Source organism: Patella vulgata, chromosome 5, assembly GCF_932274485.2.
Source record: "Patella vulgata chromosome 5, xgPatVulg1.2, whole genome shotgun sequence".
NCBI classification, from domain to species: domain Eukaryota; kingdom Metazoa; phylum Mollusca; class Gastropoda; family Patellidae; genus Patella; species Patella vulgata.
Window position 1 is genome coordinate 73,871,104 of NC_065883.2, and position 19,778 is coordinate 73,890,881.

Sequence of the window (19,778 nt, forward strand, 5' to 3'; positions counted from 1 at the left end):
TGATACAAAATAATAAATAGATACATGTTAACAAATCACAGCCTATTGCATTTCGTCTGATACTGCTTGATTTAGTATACAGTACATATGCTTTGGGGGATAAACGATGACTGACATCTTTTTGTTTTGAATTTTTTTGGCACTGTGTAGCGATTCCCTGAGGGTAGTAATTTGTATTCGCTATAAAGAAAATGTGTTTTATCAAAGGCTATTTTGTTGGCAACATTTAGTACAAATTTGCAGTTGATTTCAGTAAATTTATTAAAGCAAGCGAGGATGGACGGAGGTTTAATTTAACTTCTACTTTTCTGTACCAATTGGGCTAATGAAGTCGGACACACGCCAGATACTCTGTACAGGGAATTGAATTCCATCTGTCAAAAATTCTTCTCTGCAAGGAGTAGGGTCGCCTGTCCAACCTTGTGGGTTTTCTCTGGGTCCTCCAGTTTCCTCCCACTGCTAAAGACCCCCATGCGCAAGCGAATTATTGAAATAAAATTGAACCATGTGTTAGTCCCGAAATCCCCTAGTTTGTGTTGATTGGAAGTTAAACTCTCTCTCTCTCTCTTTTCCTCTTTTTTTCTAGAAGAATAGAACCTATAGTGAACATCATATGAGAGCAATACATGTAGTACTTGTAGTTGATTCATTAGATTTATTAGAGCAAGGCTAGAACCTACAATGAACATCATGTAATGCCATATTGTTCTTGATGTTGATTGATTTCCAATATATGATGAATTATTGATGTTATGATCAGGAAGTGAATATACATTGTATTTAACCTTTCATGTACTTTTATATTGTATAATACACAATGGTACGGCACTATTGATAATACAATAGACTTCTGATCATTAATAAGCTGTATACCAGTGGTGGGAAAACTACGGCCCATGGGCCAAATCTGGCCTGCAAAGCCTTGTTATTCGGCCTGCCAGACCTTTCTACTACATCTGAAAATTTATGAGTAATTTTATCTCTAAATGAAATAAAAAATCAAAATTTCTTATTGTTGGACCCAAACTCTAACTAAACAGGCTTTGCTATCTGTAGGATCAGATCCAAGCTCTAATCAGATGCTTCTCTCTGTAGGATCAGATCCAAGCTCTAATCAGATGCTTCTCTCTGTAGGATCAGATCCAAGCTCTAATCAGATGCTTCTCTTTGTAGGATTAATAATCTTTGTAGGTCTATTTATAGCTTGCAGCGTCACTCAATCACATAGTTGCCCAATTCGCAACTTTGTTTCAAAACTTTGTGTTGGGCCCTTCACCTAAAATGTTTGCCCTTCAATGGTGTATACAATCGATTCTTATACATGTATTGACGGTACGTCTGTGAAAAGTCTGACTTTTTAAATTTCGCGGTGGATCTGTTGTGTTAATTTCCGCAGTGGTTTTAAAAAATCGCAGTGGTCAGCGGTTTACTCAAATTCGCGGAATTTAGAGCATGGGCAGAGCACATTGATTCACTGACTCACACGATTTTTTAATTCGGGGGAATTTGGTACTTAACCTTGATTTGTACTGTAATACTTTGATTTATAAACTTTTAACAAAAGCTGTAATTACCATTAACAGAACGGGGGGTTGGATGTCCGAATGGTTAGCATGTGTGCGCTGTATCATAAGTCTGTTATTGAGTCAATTGGCGTTGTTTCGATTCCCCAGTTGTATGTGACAAGGAGTAGGGTCATCTATCCAACTTCGTAGGTTTTCTCCAGGTCCTCCGTTTTCCTGCAAATTATTGAAATAAGATTGAACCATATGTTAGTCTCGAAATGGCCTGGTTTTTGTCGAGTGGATGTTAAACCCCATCTCTCTCTCTCTCTCTCTCTCTCTCTCTCTCTCTCTCTCTCTCTCTTTCTCTCTCTCTCTCTCTCTCCATTAGCAACACAATATCTATGGGTAAACATCACTGGTGTTGTTCTAAAAGCACAACGTTTCGACAAATATCCTCTTATCGTTATCAAGTACAATGACATTTAGTAAACTTGAGCTTAATATATAAGATATGCATGGTGAAGCCATTTACTTGTTGAAACATCGTGCTTTTGTTTTGTTTTCCCATAGAAATCGTGTTCTGTTTCCCAATCGCTAAATGCCACTTACAGATTATGTAATAACCATATACAATATTATAATATACAATCAGCTACTTTGATAGGGGGGTGGATGGCCGAATGGAAAGCACGTGCTTGCTGTATCATAAGGTCTGTCATTGAGTCAACTGGCTGTTGACTCGTATATTATAATTAGCCTGTTGCCTGTTTAATCTCGTAGGTTTTCGGTTTCCCCCCACAGATAAACATGCCTGTTGACTTGTATTGTAATTAGCCTGTTGCCTATCGAACCTCGTAGGTTTTCGGTTTCCCCCCACAGATAAACATGCCTGTTGACTCGTATTGTAATTAGCCTGTTGCCTATCGAACCTCGTAGGTTTTCGGTTTCTCCCCACAGATAAACATGCCTGTTGACTTGTATTGTAATTAGCCTGTTGCCTATCGAACCTCGTAGGTTTTCGGTTTCCCCCCACAGATAAACATGCCTGTTGACTCGTATATTATAATTAGCCTGTTGCCTATCGAACCTCGTAGGTTTTCGGTTTCTCCCCACAGATAAACATGCCTGTTGACTCGTATATTATAATTAGCCTGTTGCCTGTTTAATCTCGTAGGTTTTCGGTTTCCCCCCACAGATAAACATGCCTGTTGACTCGTATATTATAATTAGCCTGTTGCCTGTTTAATCTCGTAGGTTTTCGGTTTCCCCCCACAGATAAACATGCCTGTTGACTTGTATTGTAATTAGCCTGTTGCCTATCGAACCTCGTAGGTTTTCGGTTTCCCCCCACAGATAAACATGCCTGTTGACTCGTATTGTAATTAGCCTGTTGCCTATCGAACCTCGTAGGTTTTCGGTTTCTCCCCACAGATAAACATGCCTGTTGACTCGTATTGTAATTAGCCTGTTGCCTATTGAACCTCGTAGGTTTTCGGTTTCTTCCCACAGATAAACATGCCTGTTGACTCGTATATTATAATTAGCCTGTTGCCTGTCTAACCTCGTAGGTTTTCGGTTTCCCCCCACAGATAAACATGCCTGTTGACTCGTATATTATAATTAGCCTGTTGCCTGTTTAATCTGGTAGGTTTTCGGTTTCCCCCCACAGATAAACATGCCTGTTGACTTGTATTGTAATTAGCCTGTTGCCTGTCTAATCTCGTAGGTTTTCGGTTTCTTCCCACGGATAAACATGCCTGTTGACTTGTATATTATAATTAGCCTGTTGCCTGTTTAATCTCGTAGGTTTTCGGTTTCCCCCCACAGATAAACATGCCTGTTGACTTGTATTATAATTAGCCTGTTGCCTGTCTAATCTCGTAGGTTTTCGGTTTCTTCCCACGGATAAAGACACCTTACATGTATATGATATACAATTAACTCGTATACTGTATATATACTTTGATTTATAGACTTCAGCTGAAGGCTGTAATTATCATGTTGTCTGCCATTTTCTTCTTGTCTTCAAGTTTCCTCCCACTGCTAAAGACAGATACCTGCAAGGGAATTATAGGAAATATGTCAAACCATGTATTTGTCCTGAAATGACATACAGTGTAGTTTGTGTCACATGTATTTGTATATCTTTGAAAAGTATAACAGTGCTTCAGAAATTAAAGATGCACAGGAAAATGATACATGTTAGTGGTTTGCAAGAGTCTTTCAGCCTGAATTAAAGGAGCATGATTATGGGAGATTAGATAAAAGAGTTGACAGTTGTCGTCATAATATGTAAAAAGTAGATAACACAAATAGAATATGCTGAAAATTTCAATCAAATTGCTTCACTGTGAACCAAGATATTAGCGATTTAATTTTAGGCCTAGCCTCATTCATCATTACTAAAGTCGATACGATAGAAAAACATAGTGTCGATAATCCATTTTTGCATTTACATGTAATTATCAATTGGCGTTGAGCAGTAGATCAGATTCAAATCAAGAGAAAATCGAACACATAAGATATCATCAAGAGTTGATTATGGTCTTGTTTTGTTAATAAATGTCTAATTAATAGTTTATGTAACATTTCAGGGGGGCCACGGTGGCTAGTTGGTTAAGACGCTGGCTCGCTAGCCTGGAGGTCGGGTGTTCGATCCCTGCATTAGCCGAGAAAGTTCATCTGGATTTTCCGACGTGGTTTCCCCTTGTCAGTGGTGCAGAACAGAGGGCCTGACAAGGACAGCTGTCTAGTCCTTCGGATGAGACAAAAAACCGAGGTCCTGTGTATATATTGGAATGCACGTAAAAGATCCCCTGGCAGTTGGAATTCGATATAAGAGTAGGCGATAGTGCCGCTGTCCGGGCAAAATTTCCCTCATAGCACACTGTATGGCGTATGCCCGTCTTCATTAGCCCAGTATAGGAGCAGAACAGTAGGACGTTAAACCCCATTTCATTTCATTTCATTTGTAACATTTCAGACCTACATTTGTAAAGAAAGACCTACAATAGGCAGATTTAGCTCTTGTATAATGTATGTTTAACCATTTTTATTCAGTAAACTTGCCTTTAAACAATAACCCTGATGGTAAGGTCATCTTATTACCAGGTATTGCCTGAAAACATTTGACTACAAGAAGACCAGATACATGTTGTGTTATATTGGAAACTGATGTCATTCTTGAGCTGTAACAACTAGAAGGCTTGCTTGTAATTCTGAAATGAAATGAAATAAAATGGGGTTTAATAACGTCCTGCTGTTTTGTTGCATCCGGGCTAAACCCCATTTCATTTCATTTTTTTCATTTCATTTCATTTCTTTTCAAGAAACTTCCCTTGATCCTGTGAATATGAACATACTGAAATTATATCCTTTAAGTGGCATTTAGTAACTGGGTAGATAAATACACTATAACACATACATGTACTTATAGAAAAACAGCTACTGATTTATTTAGGCGACAATTCGAAGCATATTCTCTGAACGTTAACATGTTTAAGAACCCGTTAATTTAAAATGAAAAGTTTACAGACTTGATTATTTGGAACAGAAAGCTCTTGAGTAGAGACAATAATTACATTTTCTTTTTGAATTAGTTTCTTTTTATTTCCGGGAGAAAAGGACAACAAATCAAAGTAGTCTGTTTTATTTTAGCTTTTCCTCATCAGTAAAATAAAATCGATGTTTGTCTGAAAATATCTCAAGTAGAAAGATAATAAGTATAAGAGGACTGGAGATTTTACAATATACTAATAATATCCTGGTTTGGTTAGCCATACATGATATACATCCTGTGTTTGATTAAAATCAATGTAAGGGTGTCATATGTATGAATCATTGAGGTTGTGTATGAATGAATTAAAGTTATATTAAGCACAGCTCTCTGATTGTTCACGTATAGATGTATTGCAATAGTTAAGTATATGTCTATTTTGGTATTCATGTAACGTGGTGGCTCAGTGGATAAGGTGCTGGCTTGCTAATCAGTAGGTTTAGGATTCACTCCTGGTTGTGGTTGTTTGGTGTCATGCTTTTCAGGTGTCCATTGTACACATTGATTGCATGTAAAAGAACCCATGACAGTTGGAATAGGCTGTATCGCTGCCGTATGGTCAAAATTTCCCCCAATTGATGCATAAAGTGGTGCATGGTGTATGTAAAGTTTGCACACTCGTTGAAAATCAGGGAAAAATGAAAATTTAATTTCCAGTACTGGAAAATCCTGGAAAAACAGGATTACTCCTTGTCACGTAAAACAGGGGAATCAAAACTACGGCAGTTGACTCAGTGACAGACCTTATGATACATCTTGTATGCGCTAACCATTTGGCCATCCTCCCCCACCCCACCCCCTATTACATCTATCAATAAATGGTATCATTTATATCCTTGAGAATCATGTAAGGCATCTGTCACTGACAATGTCAGGCACAGATTCAGGCTTTGTCAGGCACTAAACCTCTGGTGCCTGTCATTTTGTCCGGCACTGATTTGTCCTTCTTATTGATATTATTAATACATGTCCAGCACTAAGTTGAAAATGTCAGGTACTATTTCATTAGTGTCTGACATTTTGTCAGGCGGGAGCCACGGTGGCTAGTTGGTTAAGACGCTGGCTCGCTAGCCTGGAGGTCGGGCGTTTGATCCCTGCATTGGCCGAGAAAGTTCATCTGGATTTTCCGACGTGGTTTCCCCTTGTAAGTGGTGCAGAACGGAGGGCCTGACAAGGACAGCTATCTGGTCCTTCGGATGAGATGAAAACCGAGGTCCCATGTATATATTGAAATGCATGTAAAACATCCCTTGGCAGTTGGAATTCGATATAAGAGTAGGCCGTAGTGTCGCTGTCTGGGCAAAATTTCCCTCATAGCAGACTGTATGGCGTATGTCCGTCTTCATTAGCCCAGTATAGGAGGAGAACAGTAGGACGTTAAACCCCATTTCATTTCATTTCATTTTGTCAGGTACATACAATGTACATGTAAAACCATTATTTCCAGGCCTGCTTATGATTCATGATATACATGTAATACATGTACTATCGCCATTCAAAAGATGACCACCTTCAAGACTGGTCGCAATAAAATATTTTTTGTAAAGCAACTTCTTTTTATTTTGAGTAAAGCCTGTATTTTTACAGGCCCAGGACTATACATGTACAGCGCAAGGAACGCTTACAGCTGTCCCCCCGGATCCATTCACTTGATTTGATACTGTTTGTTGATCTACATTTACTACTATTGTACATTTATAACATTAATTAATGGAATTGTCGTCGACACATCATTATATGGAACAATTTGATGTTTGTCTCATAAAATCAGTCACCCAAGCGTACTTGATAAGTGATGTTGATTGTAGTCTCTATTATCAAGATTATATTCCTCTCAGCATGGTCATTTTTCATTAAGATTAAGGACTGGATAATCATTCCTTAATAAATGAAATCCTGTGGTTAACATTTTATTGTTCTGCACTAAGGGAGAGAGAGAGAGAGAGAAATGGGGATTAACGTCCACTCGACACAAACTAGGTCATTTCGGGACTAACATATGGTTTAATTTTTATTTCAATAATTCACTTGCGCATAGGGGTCTTTAGCAGTGGGAGGAAACCGGAGGACCCGGAGAAAACCCACGTATAACCCTACTCCTTGTCACGTACAATCGAGGAATCGAAACCCTGCCAGTTGACTCAAAGACAGACCGTATGATACAGCGCGCGCGTGCTAACCATTCGGCCATCCAACCCCCCTGCACTAAGGGAGTAACAGTGGCTCAGTGAATAAGAATAAGACATTGGCTCGCTAACCTGGAGGTCCCATTTTCGATCCTGTTTGGAAAGTTCAATGGGATTTTCCGACATGGTTCGTCTTTATCAGTGGTGTAGAATGAAGGGCCTGCAAAGGGAAAATGTATAGTCATTCGGATTGGAAAAAAACTTGGGTCCTGTGTACACCTATGCGTGTACGTAAAAGAACCCTTGAAAGTTAGAATTTGAAATAAGAGTAGACCGTAGTACTCTGTCTGGGCAAACTTTCCCTCATAGCACACTGTATGCTGTATGCCCATCTTCATTAGCCCAGTCGGAGCAGAAAAAGTCTTAGCAATATTGTGTTGCCTGGCAACTTATATTTCCTATGGTTATAAGTAAGAGACACATAGGAAATTAATACCTTTAAGCAATATTGTCTTGCCTGGCAACTTATATTTTTCTATAATTATTGTTAGTACATGTAGAAAACAAGTAATGGTAATTAATATATTTAACTATACCTGTTTCCTTGTCAATAATGTCTTCCTATGATTATTGTAAGAAATGAAATTGGGGGAGAGGGGTGATCATGGTAATTACTATATTTAACTATATCTGTTTCCTTGTCAATAATGTCTTCCTGTGATTATTGTAAGAAATGAAATTGGGGTTAATGTCCTACAGTTCTGTTCCGACTGATTATAGAAAACAGGATGTAATTATAATGAATACCTTTCAGGTGTATAATTTGACTTGTCTCTCTTACTGTCAAACAATGAAACACGTTCGACAAGATTTGTCATGTCTATAAGATAATTCTGTGGAATATTGTGTAGGTAATTAAAGATACATTATGGGAGATTAGATAACGAGTTGGCAGTTCTCACTATAATAGTTAACAACTAGATAATGTAAAGGGAATTTGCTGAAAATTTCATTCAAATTGATCCACTTTGAACCGAGAACTAAGTGGTTGAAATTTCCGCCTAGCCTTGATCATCATTACTAAAGTCAGCACGATAAATAACATAGTCTCAATTATCCATTTAATCGTTAAATCGTGAAGTAAATCGGCTCATAACCCACTAAAGATCGCAGGCTAGCGATGCCATCGACATTTGATTATGGTCTGGATAAGTTAATTAATGTCTAATTAATAATTTAGATAACATTTCAGACCTAAAGAAAGACCTGCAATAGACAGATTTAGCGCTTGCATAATGTATGTTTAAATAAGTTCATGCTACTTTGGATGATATTGAGTTAGAGACTTACAAATATAGCTACTTTATTAATGCTGCTTTGTGCCGTTGAAGAAATTTTATTGATTTTGAGAAAACAATGATAGCAGATGGATCAGACGTGACACGGACATGCAAGTTTACTTTTAGATATTAGAAAACACACGAGTCTTTAAAGCTGTTGATTGGCATTTATCTTGACAATATCTAGTTTTTCACAGCTTAGTCGGTACTTAGATATCATCAGATTGATTACATGTATTTAAAGGAGCTAAATCGCTAATATTTGGGTCCTAGAAATTGACACGAATGGGTCGCAATGCATATAATAATGTAATCTGATTGTATATAAACTGATTTACATTCAATTGTTTCCGTTTTGATTCTAATTTCAAATCAGTTATGTCCAGCGAAATACTCCATGAGTCTCAACCGAATAGCAATTTCTAGCGTCTGGTTATTCCAGTTTATTACGCATGCTCTCTAGATAAGTTATAGTGTCACCGCTTGACATGAGTTGTGGAATATGTCTAGCCTCGTTCTTTCTGGTCACTTGTTACAAATGACGCTGAAACGCACTATGGTACACGATTCGTGTACCAATGGTAAAATGTTTATTTTGTCTTAAATATTTGATATCAGAAGCCTACTTTTTCCTGGTAAATAATTTGTATCAACGTGTAAGACTTTGGATGAAATTGAGTTAGAGACTTGGCTACTTTAACAAATGAAATGAAATGAAATGTTCTACTCTGGGCTATGAATATTGGCATATGCCATATGCCATAAAGTTTGATATGAGGGAAATTGATTTAAAAGGTTGCCATGACTGGTTAATGCCCTTACAAACAAGCTGTCCACAAGAAGAAAAGAGAATGCAAGCTGCGACTCTACTAGACCCTCTATGGTACTGCAGTAGCCTGTAGCAAAACTGTTTAGCCAAATTTCCCTCGTACAATTAATGTAACACACTACATGACATGTACATTAGCCATTGCATTAGCCCATTTGGTGTAGAAAAGTAGGACGTTTTTCTTTTCATTTCATTTCTTTTTTTTTTTCATTTCTTTAAATGATTGTTTTTAGATAGAATAAAGCCACACTGGTTTTAAAGTGATAGACAAGAGCTTTGGGGCTTTTAAAAAGAGAGAGAGAAATGGGGTTTAATGTCCACTCGACACAAACTAGGTCATTTCGGGACTAATACATGGTTCAATTTTATTTGAATAATTCGCTTGCGCATAGGTGTCTTTAGCAGTGGGAGGAAACCGGAGGACCCGGAGAAAACCCACAAGGTTAGACAGGCAACTCTACTCCTTGTCACGTACAACCGGGGAATCGAAACAACCCCAGTTGACTCAATGACAGGCCTCATGATACAGCGCCAAGGTGCTAACCATTCGGCCATCCAACACCCCTCTAGGGCTTTAAATGACATTGTGTTAAAATAGAAAGATGCTCAATTCAAGATGCATTATGCAAGAGCTACATGTAAATCTGTCTATTGCAGGTCTTTCTTGTGAGTTTTCTTCAGGTCCCCCGGTTTCCTCCCAAAATGTAATTTGAATGAAATTTTCAATATATTAATTCTTCCTATCTTTAATGTTTAAAGGGCATTTAGTGAAAGCGATATATTATAACAGACAGCTTTATGGATGTTTATTAAAGATACATTATGGGAGATTCGGTAACGAGTTGGCAGTTCTCACTATAATAATTAAAAACTAGATAATGTAAAGGCAATTTGGTGAAAATTTCATTCAAATTGATCCACTATGAACCGAGAACTAAGCGACTGAAATTCCCATAAGCCTCGGTCATCATTACTAAAGTCAGTATGATAAACAGCATAGTCTCGATTATCCATTTAATTTGTTTAATCGAGAAGGAAAGTTATGCAGTAAATCGGCTTACAGTCCACTAAAGATCACAGGCTAGCACTGCCATCTAGAGTTGATTATGGCCTGGATAGGTTAATTAATGTCTAATTTATAATGTAGATAAGATTTCAGTCCTAAAGAAAGACCTAAAATATGGGCAGATTTAGCTCTTGCATAATGTATGTTTAACTGCAACCTTTCAATGAGGATACTCTCACCGTTATCAAGCAATGATGATTAATTTTTCATTATCTGTTTTTGAACAGCCAGCTCTTTATCTAATGGAGGGGTTGGATGGCTGTGTGGGTTGGACATACGTGCGTGCAGCGTTGTAACATAAAATCTCTCAGTGAGTCAAATGGCATGGTTTCGATTGCCTGATTGTACACATGTACATGACAAGGAGTAGGGTTGCCTGTCCAACCTCGTGGGTTTTCTCATGGTCCTCCGGTTTCCTCCTACTGCTAAAGACCCCTACGCACATGCGAATTATTGAAAAAAAATTGAGCCATGTGATTGTCCCGAAATGATCTAGTTTGTGTCGCATGGACGTTAAATCCCATCTCTCTCTCTCTCTCTCATCTTTAAACATGTCTGGACAAAAGTACAAATTTTTCTTGGTAGAAGGCCGTAGGATTGTGCCTGTAGGAAACAACATCCTTCGCTCGTTATTATTGACTAAATGACCTTTAATAATTAACCATTCAGGTTATTTTATATCATGTTGTTAGGTATAGTATGACTCATGTTATATTTAATGGTTTGTACAACTATTAACACTGATTGTTGGTTTTATCACCACAGATTTTATATTAGGTCATTACACAGATGGATCTACTAATATACATGTAGCTGAAATAATGACATATTAGCTACTAGCTGATATAATGATACATGTACATGTCTCCCGTCAAAAGGCAAAACTTAGTAACTCACTTTTTTTTATCAGAATTGAGTTAGGACCAAATTTGTAGTTACTAGGGTATGTGCCTCCTGTTGTTGTAATAGATATTCCAATCTTTTGATTTTGTAAGCAGTTACACCCATGACACAACCTAGCAACTTCCTTCATTTGCCTAGTATACCACAGCAAAACCTAGTAACTCAATAGTAGTCAAATCAGTGGATGAGCTGGCATTTGATATTCATTCATTACAATTTCCTTTGTTTTCTCAAAATAAGAAAAATGTGAGTTACTAGGTTTTGCCTTTTGACGGGAGCTGTAGCTACATGATAGCTATTCCTTGTATACTACTCATTATAAATACATGTACTTGTAGATGGATCTACTATAATGATATACATGTATATACATGTAGCTGATATCTAATGATACATGTAGATAGCTTATCCTTGTATATACTACTCATTATAAATACATGTAGATGGATCTACTTAAAAATTAAAACTAATCCTTGTATGGGTAAAGGTATATGATATCTATTCCTTTTATGGGTAATGTACATCTTAGCTATTCCTTGTATGGGTACATGTACATGGTAGCTAATCCTTGTATGGGTATGTACATGATAACTAATCCTTGTATGGGTACATGTACATGATATCTATTCCTTGTATGGGTAATGTACATGATAGCTAATCCTTGTATGGGTACATGTACATGATAGCTAAACCTTGTATGGGTAATGTACATGATAGCTAATCCTTGTATGGGTATATGTATATGTACATGATAGTTAAACCTTGTATGGGTATATGATAGCTACCTCTTTTGTACAAAAGTACATGTACATAGCTAGACCTTGATATGTACATGAGAGCTAATTCTTGTAGGTACATAATAGCTAAACCTTGTATAGGTAAATATATATTTCATACTGATCACTAGCCAGGGTCCCATTTTAATATTAAATATGATAGCTTATCCTTGTGTACGTGAAGTTACATGTACATAAATCTATATATTTTATACTGACCACTAGCCATCCTATTTCATGAAGCATACAATATATGTATATACATGTACATATAAAGTTATATATTTTATACTGACCACTAGCCATCCTATTTCATGAAGCATACAGTATACATGTATAACATGTACATGTAAAAGTAATAATGTACATGTGAGTTCAGGTGTATAACGGTAACTGCATGAGGATGGCCGAATGGTTTAATACTGTGCTTACATGTAGATCATTAGGTCTATTATTGACTCAAGTGGTGTGGTTTCAATTCCCAGCTTGTAGGTGGCAAGCAGTAAGGTCGCCTGTCCAAACTCATGAACTCTCTCTCTCTCACTCTCTCTCTCTCTCTCTCTCTCTCTCTCTTGTCCTCTCCCTGTGTGTGTGTGTCTCTCGCTTGTATGTGAATATCAGTAAGATCAAAGCAGTAGGGTTTTCTGTCCAAACTTATGACCTCTCTCTCTCTCTCTCTCTCTCTCTCTCTCTCTCTCTTCCCTCTACCTCTGTGTGTGTGTGTGTCTCTCTCTCTGTCTCTTTCCTTCTCTCTTATACATATTACAACTATGGTGTTTACTTTTAACCATCATGGAGGGTTGGTGACCGAATGGTCTAATGGGTGCACTTGTGCATTGCTTGAAATACTTTATCTCATCAGATATACATGTTAGTTTGAATTTTGAATACAGTTTTCAGTCCATGGTTAGTTTAATTTGTATTAAACATTTGTTAAATAAATAACTGACGAACAAATTTCTATATTTCAGGTGATATATCCAATATTATGAGGGGAACATGGTTTTACGATGGAACATGGCAGCCATTACAGGAAGGTTATGCTACACAATTAGAGACAGAACATTTAGCTAAATTTATGGGACAGAAAATAGTTGATGTACCATCAGTGCCTGGTGGGAAAGGAACAAAACCTGGTAATATATCATATATTATTAAACCTTTAAGCCCCCGTCACATCAAACTAGTTCTGACTGTAGTTGGGATGAAGCTTGAAATCACACTGTGTCATCTCGCAACAGGAGATTCCTATGCCACTATGCAGTGTGATTTCTGGGTAGCAAGAAACACAATATGCTTTTCTATGGTCTTTCCCAGAACGTTGTGAGAACTAGTTTGGTGTGATGAGGGCTTTAGGGGGTTGGGTGGCCGATTGGTCAAATATCACATAGATCATATGGTTCAGCTGTCATTGAGTCGTGTGGTGTGGTTTCAAAACCAGGTGTCTACATGTGACATGGAATAGAGTGGGAAAGATAGAGAAATGGGGTTTACCGTCCACTCGTAACAAACTAGCTCATTTCGGGACTAACATATTGTTCTAATTTATTTCAATAATTCGCTTGCGCATAGGGGTCTTATCTGTGGGAGGAAACTGGAAGATCACAGAGAAAACCCACGAGGCTTGACCCAACTTTTTGTCACGTACATGTACAAGTGGGGAATCAAAACCACGCCACTTGACTCAATGACAGACCGTTTGTTAACTATTCAGCCACCCAACCCCCCTGAGTAGGATGGAGGATGCTACATGTACATAACATTATTGATCTTCCAGTTTTTTTCCCACTACTTAAGACACTATTGACAAACAAAGTACTGGGTATTTAAATAAAAATATATCACATGTTAGTCATTAAATGATCTAAATGATATTGAGTGGCTTCATTTCTCTATCTGAGAATATACTGAGACAGATTTTACAATATATATTGAACACAATGAAGAGTTATTTGTCATGGATTCATTTACAGATAAAAACACCAAACCTTGTCTAGTTTTTTCCCCATTTCTAGAGTTTTATGAGAATTTGCCCAGAAGATAAGAAAGTGTAACCATGGCAATAACCCTTTAGAATGACACTTTTTATTTTGATTTGAATTAACTTGTATTAAATACACCGACTGAAGTATTTGTTACTAAAATAGAGTTTTAATATACATGTATTCTTATAAATCCTAAGCAATTTCTGAGACAAATGAAATGGGTTTTAACGTCCCACTGTTCTGTTCCAATTGGGCTAATGAACACATGTATATGCTATACAGTGTGCTATGAGGGAAATTTAGCCCTGACAGTGGCACTACGGCGTACTGTTATATTGAATTCCAACTGCCAAGGGATCTTTTATGTGCATGCCAATGTATACACGGGACCTCGGTTTTTCGAACCATTTGAATGACAGGACAGCTGTCCTTGTCAGACCCTCCCTCCTGCATCACTGACAAGGGGAAACAACGCAGGAAAATCCCGATGAACTTTCTTGGGCAATGCGGGGATCGAACAGCGCCTCTTACTCACTTAGCCCTCGTAGCTCCCTCAATTTCTGAGACAATCTTTAAGATGCGTCATGTAAGATTTAGATAAAACTACTGGTAGGTCATTTTCAGGACTAGCGTATGGTACAATTTTTATACGCCCACATTGTCAAGTGGATGTACATTGTTGTCGCCCTGTTCATCCGATTATATCACCATTAGACCATAAAGACTGTTGACTTAGAGTTTTGTGAAAATCAGATCGAAATGGGCCAACAAAATGGCCACTCCCTGTACGCAAATAGTGTAAAAGTATGTAATAAAAAGGTTGTGGACAATTTTTATCTGATTTTGATAAGATTTAAAATATATGTTTATAACTGGGTTCCTTTCGATACTTGCGCATATCGGACAACTTCCCCTGGATTATGGCAGAACATTTCATTTCATTTATATTATCAATTTTATGTCATATTATGGCAACTCAGATATTATTGTCAAAGATTTCGAAAGTTCTAATTCCCTTTTGAGTTCTCTTTTCATCTATATTATCTGTCCTGTTTTATTTTGTCACCCAGTCTCTCTTGAGAACACTGTGGAATATTCCTGATAATAAAAATCTTTATGTGGTAGTTAGAAACCAGACAATAGATGACAGGTTGAATAATGGCCAATTTATATTTCATATTGTTATTCATACTATAAGTTGATTAATGTTGTAGACCTTTAGATACCTATATTATAGAACAGGTCAATGATTTTAACCTGTGTCGTATGATAAGTTGATTAATGCGCGAGACCTATATAGATATCTATATTAGAGAAACAGCAGGTCATTGATTTTAACCTGTGTCATATAAGTTGTTTAATGCTCTAGACCTGTACCTACATGTATATTAGAGGACAACAGGTCATTGATTTTAACCTGTGTCATATGGCAATATGTGGTTCCTATATAAATATAAAAGTACAGTAAGTATTTGTTAGTTATGGTAACTCAAATGAAGCATATATATATGAAGATAACCTAAAGTAAAATTATTTCTAGGTTTACGGAAGATAAATACAAAAGAGTAGGCAGTAGTGCCGCTGTCATAGCACACTGTATGGCGTATGCCCGTCTTCATTAGCCCAGTTCGAAGCAGAACAGTAGGACGTTAAACCCCCATTTCATTTTATTTCATCTCTATAACAACTTATACTTATTTGCTCTATTTCAGTGATACACAACATAAAATTTCATGAATTTCACATTGACTGGAATTCAGCCAATGAAGTCTTCCTCTTCAGTGAATCTGCTTCCTCCAAATTTATGAGAAAAGTCACCCATTCCTTTGGTTGGCAGAAATGTAAGTATCTTTAAGACAAGAAAGTCGATCAACTTATCTCCCCATATATATACTATAGCTACCCATCTTCGCAATCTAGATATAGTACTACTAGGAGCCACAGTGGCTCGGTGAGTAATCTGATTAAAATACAGATCTATATTTCATTTTTTTTCGATTTTTATACTTTCGATGGCCTACACTACATAAAGATCTGACCTGTTGTAGTGGGAGGTCGCGTCAGAGGTCATACAAGCGGCTTTAGAGTCCACAACATCAGACATTGATTAATCAACCAGTGTTGACGTTTCTAGTGGTTTACCCACAGTTCCATGCATCACACACCAAGAATTCGCCGTAACAGACCATTTTATTGGCTAATCCCTCACACCAGAATGTGGGTTATATAACAACTCTTCCAGATCCTAGTGTAGTAAAGACAAGTAAAACAAAATAGGAACTATGTTTTAATCAGATTGCTCAGTGAGTAACATCGGGCGTATTGTTACGAATCTATAATGATTACGATGTTGTTACTATGTTTCAGCTGGTACTAGGTTACATCGGGCGTATTGTTACGAAGCTATATATAATGATTAAAACGTTGTTGTTGCTATGTTTCAGCTTGTACTAGGTTACATCGGGCGTATTGTTACGAAGCTATATATAATGATTAAAACGCTGTTGTTGCTATGTTTCAGCTGGTTCTAGGTTACATCGGGCGTATTGTTACGTATCTATAATGATTACAATGTTGTTACTATGTTTCAGCTGGTACTAGGTTACATTGGGTGTATTGTTACGTATCTATAATGATTACGATGTTGTTACTATGTTTCAGCTGGTACTAGGTTACATCGGGCGTATTGTTATGAAGCTATAATGGATGATAAACCACCAGACATAACGCACCTAGTGTTTGTAATACATGGTATCGGACAGAAAATGGAAACTGGAAGCATCGTTAAATGTTGTAGAGAGTAAGTTAATTATTTAAATTTAGGGTAGGGTAGGGTGGGTGTAATGCATTCTTGACAAAAAAAATTTTATGTCTGCATCTAAACACAACACTATCATGGCGGTTTTCAGTTTAGGCACTACGTGGAGCTTCTTATTTACTTCTTATTTACGGATCTTCATGTTCTTCAAGGAATGGGGGGGGGGGGCGAATGGTGAGCACGTGCCCTGTATCATAAGGTCTTTCATTGAGTCAACTGGCGTCGTTTTGATTACTTGTACGTGACAAGGAGAAGGGTCGTCTGTCCAACCTCGTGGGTTTTCTCCGGGTCCTTCGGTTTCCTCCCACTGCTAAAGACCCCTACGCGCAGGCAATTTATTGAAATAAAATTGAACCATGTGTTAGTCCTAAAATGACCTAGTATGGAGTAGAGTGGACTTAAACCCCATCTCTCTCTCTCTCTCTCTCTCTCTCTCTTTCTCTCTCTCTCTGCTAAGTATATTACTTTAAGAATTTTTAAAATTATTTATTTAGTCTTTGTGTGTTTGAAAGATGGTAAAATGGTGGTTTAAAACATCCTTACAAAATAGAATACCCCAGTACTAAATTTTGAATATGGCGGCCATTTTGGACAGAGATCTATTCTCAGAGTAAATAGTCCTCTGTGTGCTGGAGAGTTGGGTGGCCGAGTGGTTAATGTGTGGGCGTTGTATCATAAGGTCTGTTGTTGAGTCAAGTGGTGTGGTTTTGCTTCCTTGCTTGTATGTGACAAGGAGTAGGCTCGCCTGTCAAACCTCATGGTTTTCCCCTCCGGTTTCCTCCCACTGCTAAAAAACCCATACGGGGAAACGAATTAATGAAATAAAATTAAATTAGATGTTAGTGCCGAAATGACCTAGTTTGTGTCAAGTGGATGTTAAACCCCCTCTCTCTCTTTCTCTCTCTCTCTCTCTTTCTCTCTCTCTCTAATTTGCTGACTGCAACCTCTGGGTGTAACTGGTCAGTATGACCATTCGATAACTATTATCTAACTGTATCAAATATCTGTAATAATCCCATTAATGGACGGTCAGACACTTGCTATATGTCAGATTTATATTGATTTTTCCGTGGGTAATTCTGGTCAGATGAAATGGCCGTGATGTCGTAAGATTTGTCATTTATGTAACATCATTAATTGGCTTCTAGTTGACTTCACTAGACTGAAGCCATTATCAGCTTCATTTCTACCCATCATCACTAGACAGAAGCCATTATCAGGTACAACTAATTTCAACTAAATTGAAAACTAGGACCATAATTAGGGTATTGTACGTAGAATTTAAAGAGACACTAACACTCTTATATATATAATATCATACCCAAAATAACCTTGAACTCTATCAATACCACAAAAAATAGGGTATTAAATTAGGGTATTGTACATAAATGTTAAAGAGGAATTGTAAATAAAATGTAATTAATTTTAAATCATACTCACAATGGACACACCTAATAAGATACTTAAGAGTGTATTATTGTTTAACCCTTGTCGGTGAACGTGGGGTCTCTGTGGACCCCATGCACATGTTTTATAGTGTTTTGTAATAACTAATGGGCACTGCTTTCTGAAATTTAGTGACTTTGTCTCCTATACATTTTTACACGTAGCGAAGAGTTTGGTATTCATCTGCTTTTCACATGCAGAGTTATGTTACATGCAAATCAGGCCCAAAACTTGAGGGGAACAAGGGGTTATTGGACCCCTAACTTACAACAGTTGGGATTTTGCTAATGTGTTTGCTGCCTGATACCATATTGTGTATGCCAGAGTGTTCTCTCTTTTAACACCTGCATGTTACAAATACCAAAAATTAAATGATGAATTCCAAATATTGAATGGTTTTTGTATCAAGCGTGAATAGCCATTTAACCTCTTTATCACATAGTACACAAAGTAGCAATTTTGTGAGAATTATTAAATCTTTTCCAAATGTCACTAAAATGTTTTTGTATAATGATTTAGTTGTTTTTCACTTGTCAAATATGAATACAAATAAAAACTAAACCCCAGCCTTTTAATTCAGACATACATGTATCTGTACGTAAAAACTTTGAATTATAACTGGGGTCCATATGGACCCCTTGATACCTGATATGTTATACTCACAACGTGCACCGACAAGGGTTAACACATTCATTGAATACCTTTAAAACCCCTGTAATAAGGGTATTGTACATACTTTATAATATAAAGGGACACTATATCACCCTCATTCTCAAAATAACCAGAAACATATAATTATCAAATATCTATGCTTGTTGAGGTGCTAATTACTAGAGTATGGTATTTTTTGAAGCATTCCTTGAACTCCTTGACTTAGATATCAGAAGCTCATCTTTTCACAGTAAGATAACATGATCACCAATTAGTCGAGTTTGCAATGTCGAAGACTGGATGATATTGATTTAGAGACTTAATTAGCTATTTTATATACCCTTGAAAACTGTGGATGATATTGAGTTAGAGACTTGCCTCCTTTAATGGACAAACTCTTGTTGAAGTATCTCAAGTAGTTGGTGTAGGTGGTGGAAAGATAGCATGATTTCCTGTGACATATAATTTACAGCTGATTGACAGAATATGATTTCTCTTCCATTGTTTTAGAATAAGTGGGTTGTTATATTGTGTCGTTCAGTCATATCAATATAATTAGTCATTGTTGATCAAATTAATTCTAATATAATTAGATTACACTCAAAGTCTAATGAATTTAAAACTTTAAATAAAGTAAATTTTGATACATTTAGATTATACTCAAAATCTAACGAATTTAAAACTTTTAAATAAAGTAAATTCCAAAACATGTACAATTAGATTGCACTAAATAATCTGACGAATTTTAATCTTTAAATGATGTAATATCCAGTTGGA

General features: G+C 37.0%; 1 protein-coding gene across 1 annotated transcript in view; it reads left to right on the top strand.

Annotated features, from left to right (window-relative positions):
• The window catches only part of LOC126822349 (phospholipase DDHD1), a 43,648-nt gene that overhangs the window by 7,846 nt on the left and 16,024 nt on the right, over positions 1–19,778 (top strand). The window contains exons 2-4 of the mRNA XM_050551199.2: positions 13,073–13,237; positions 15,799–15,927; positions 16,748–16,886. Of these exons, the coding sequence (XP_050407156.1) occupies positions 13,073–13,237; positions 15,799–15,927; positions 16,748–16,886 (433 nt within the window). The remainder of the gene's footprint in view (positions 1–13,072; positions 13,238–15,798; positions 15,928–16,747; positions 16,887–19,778) is intronic.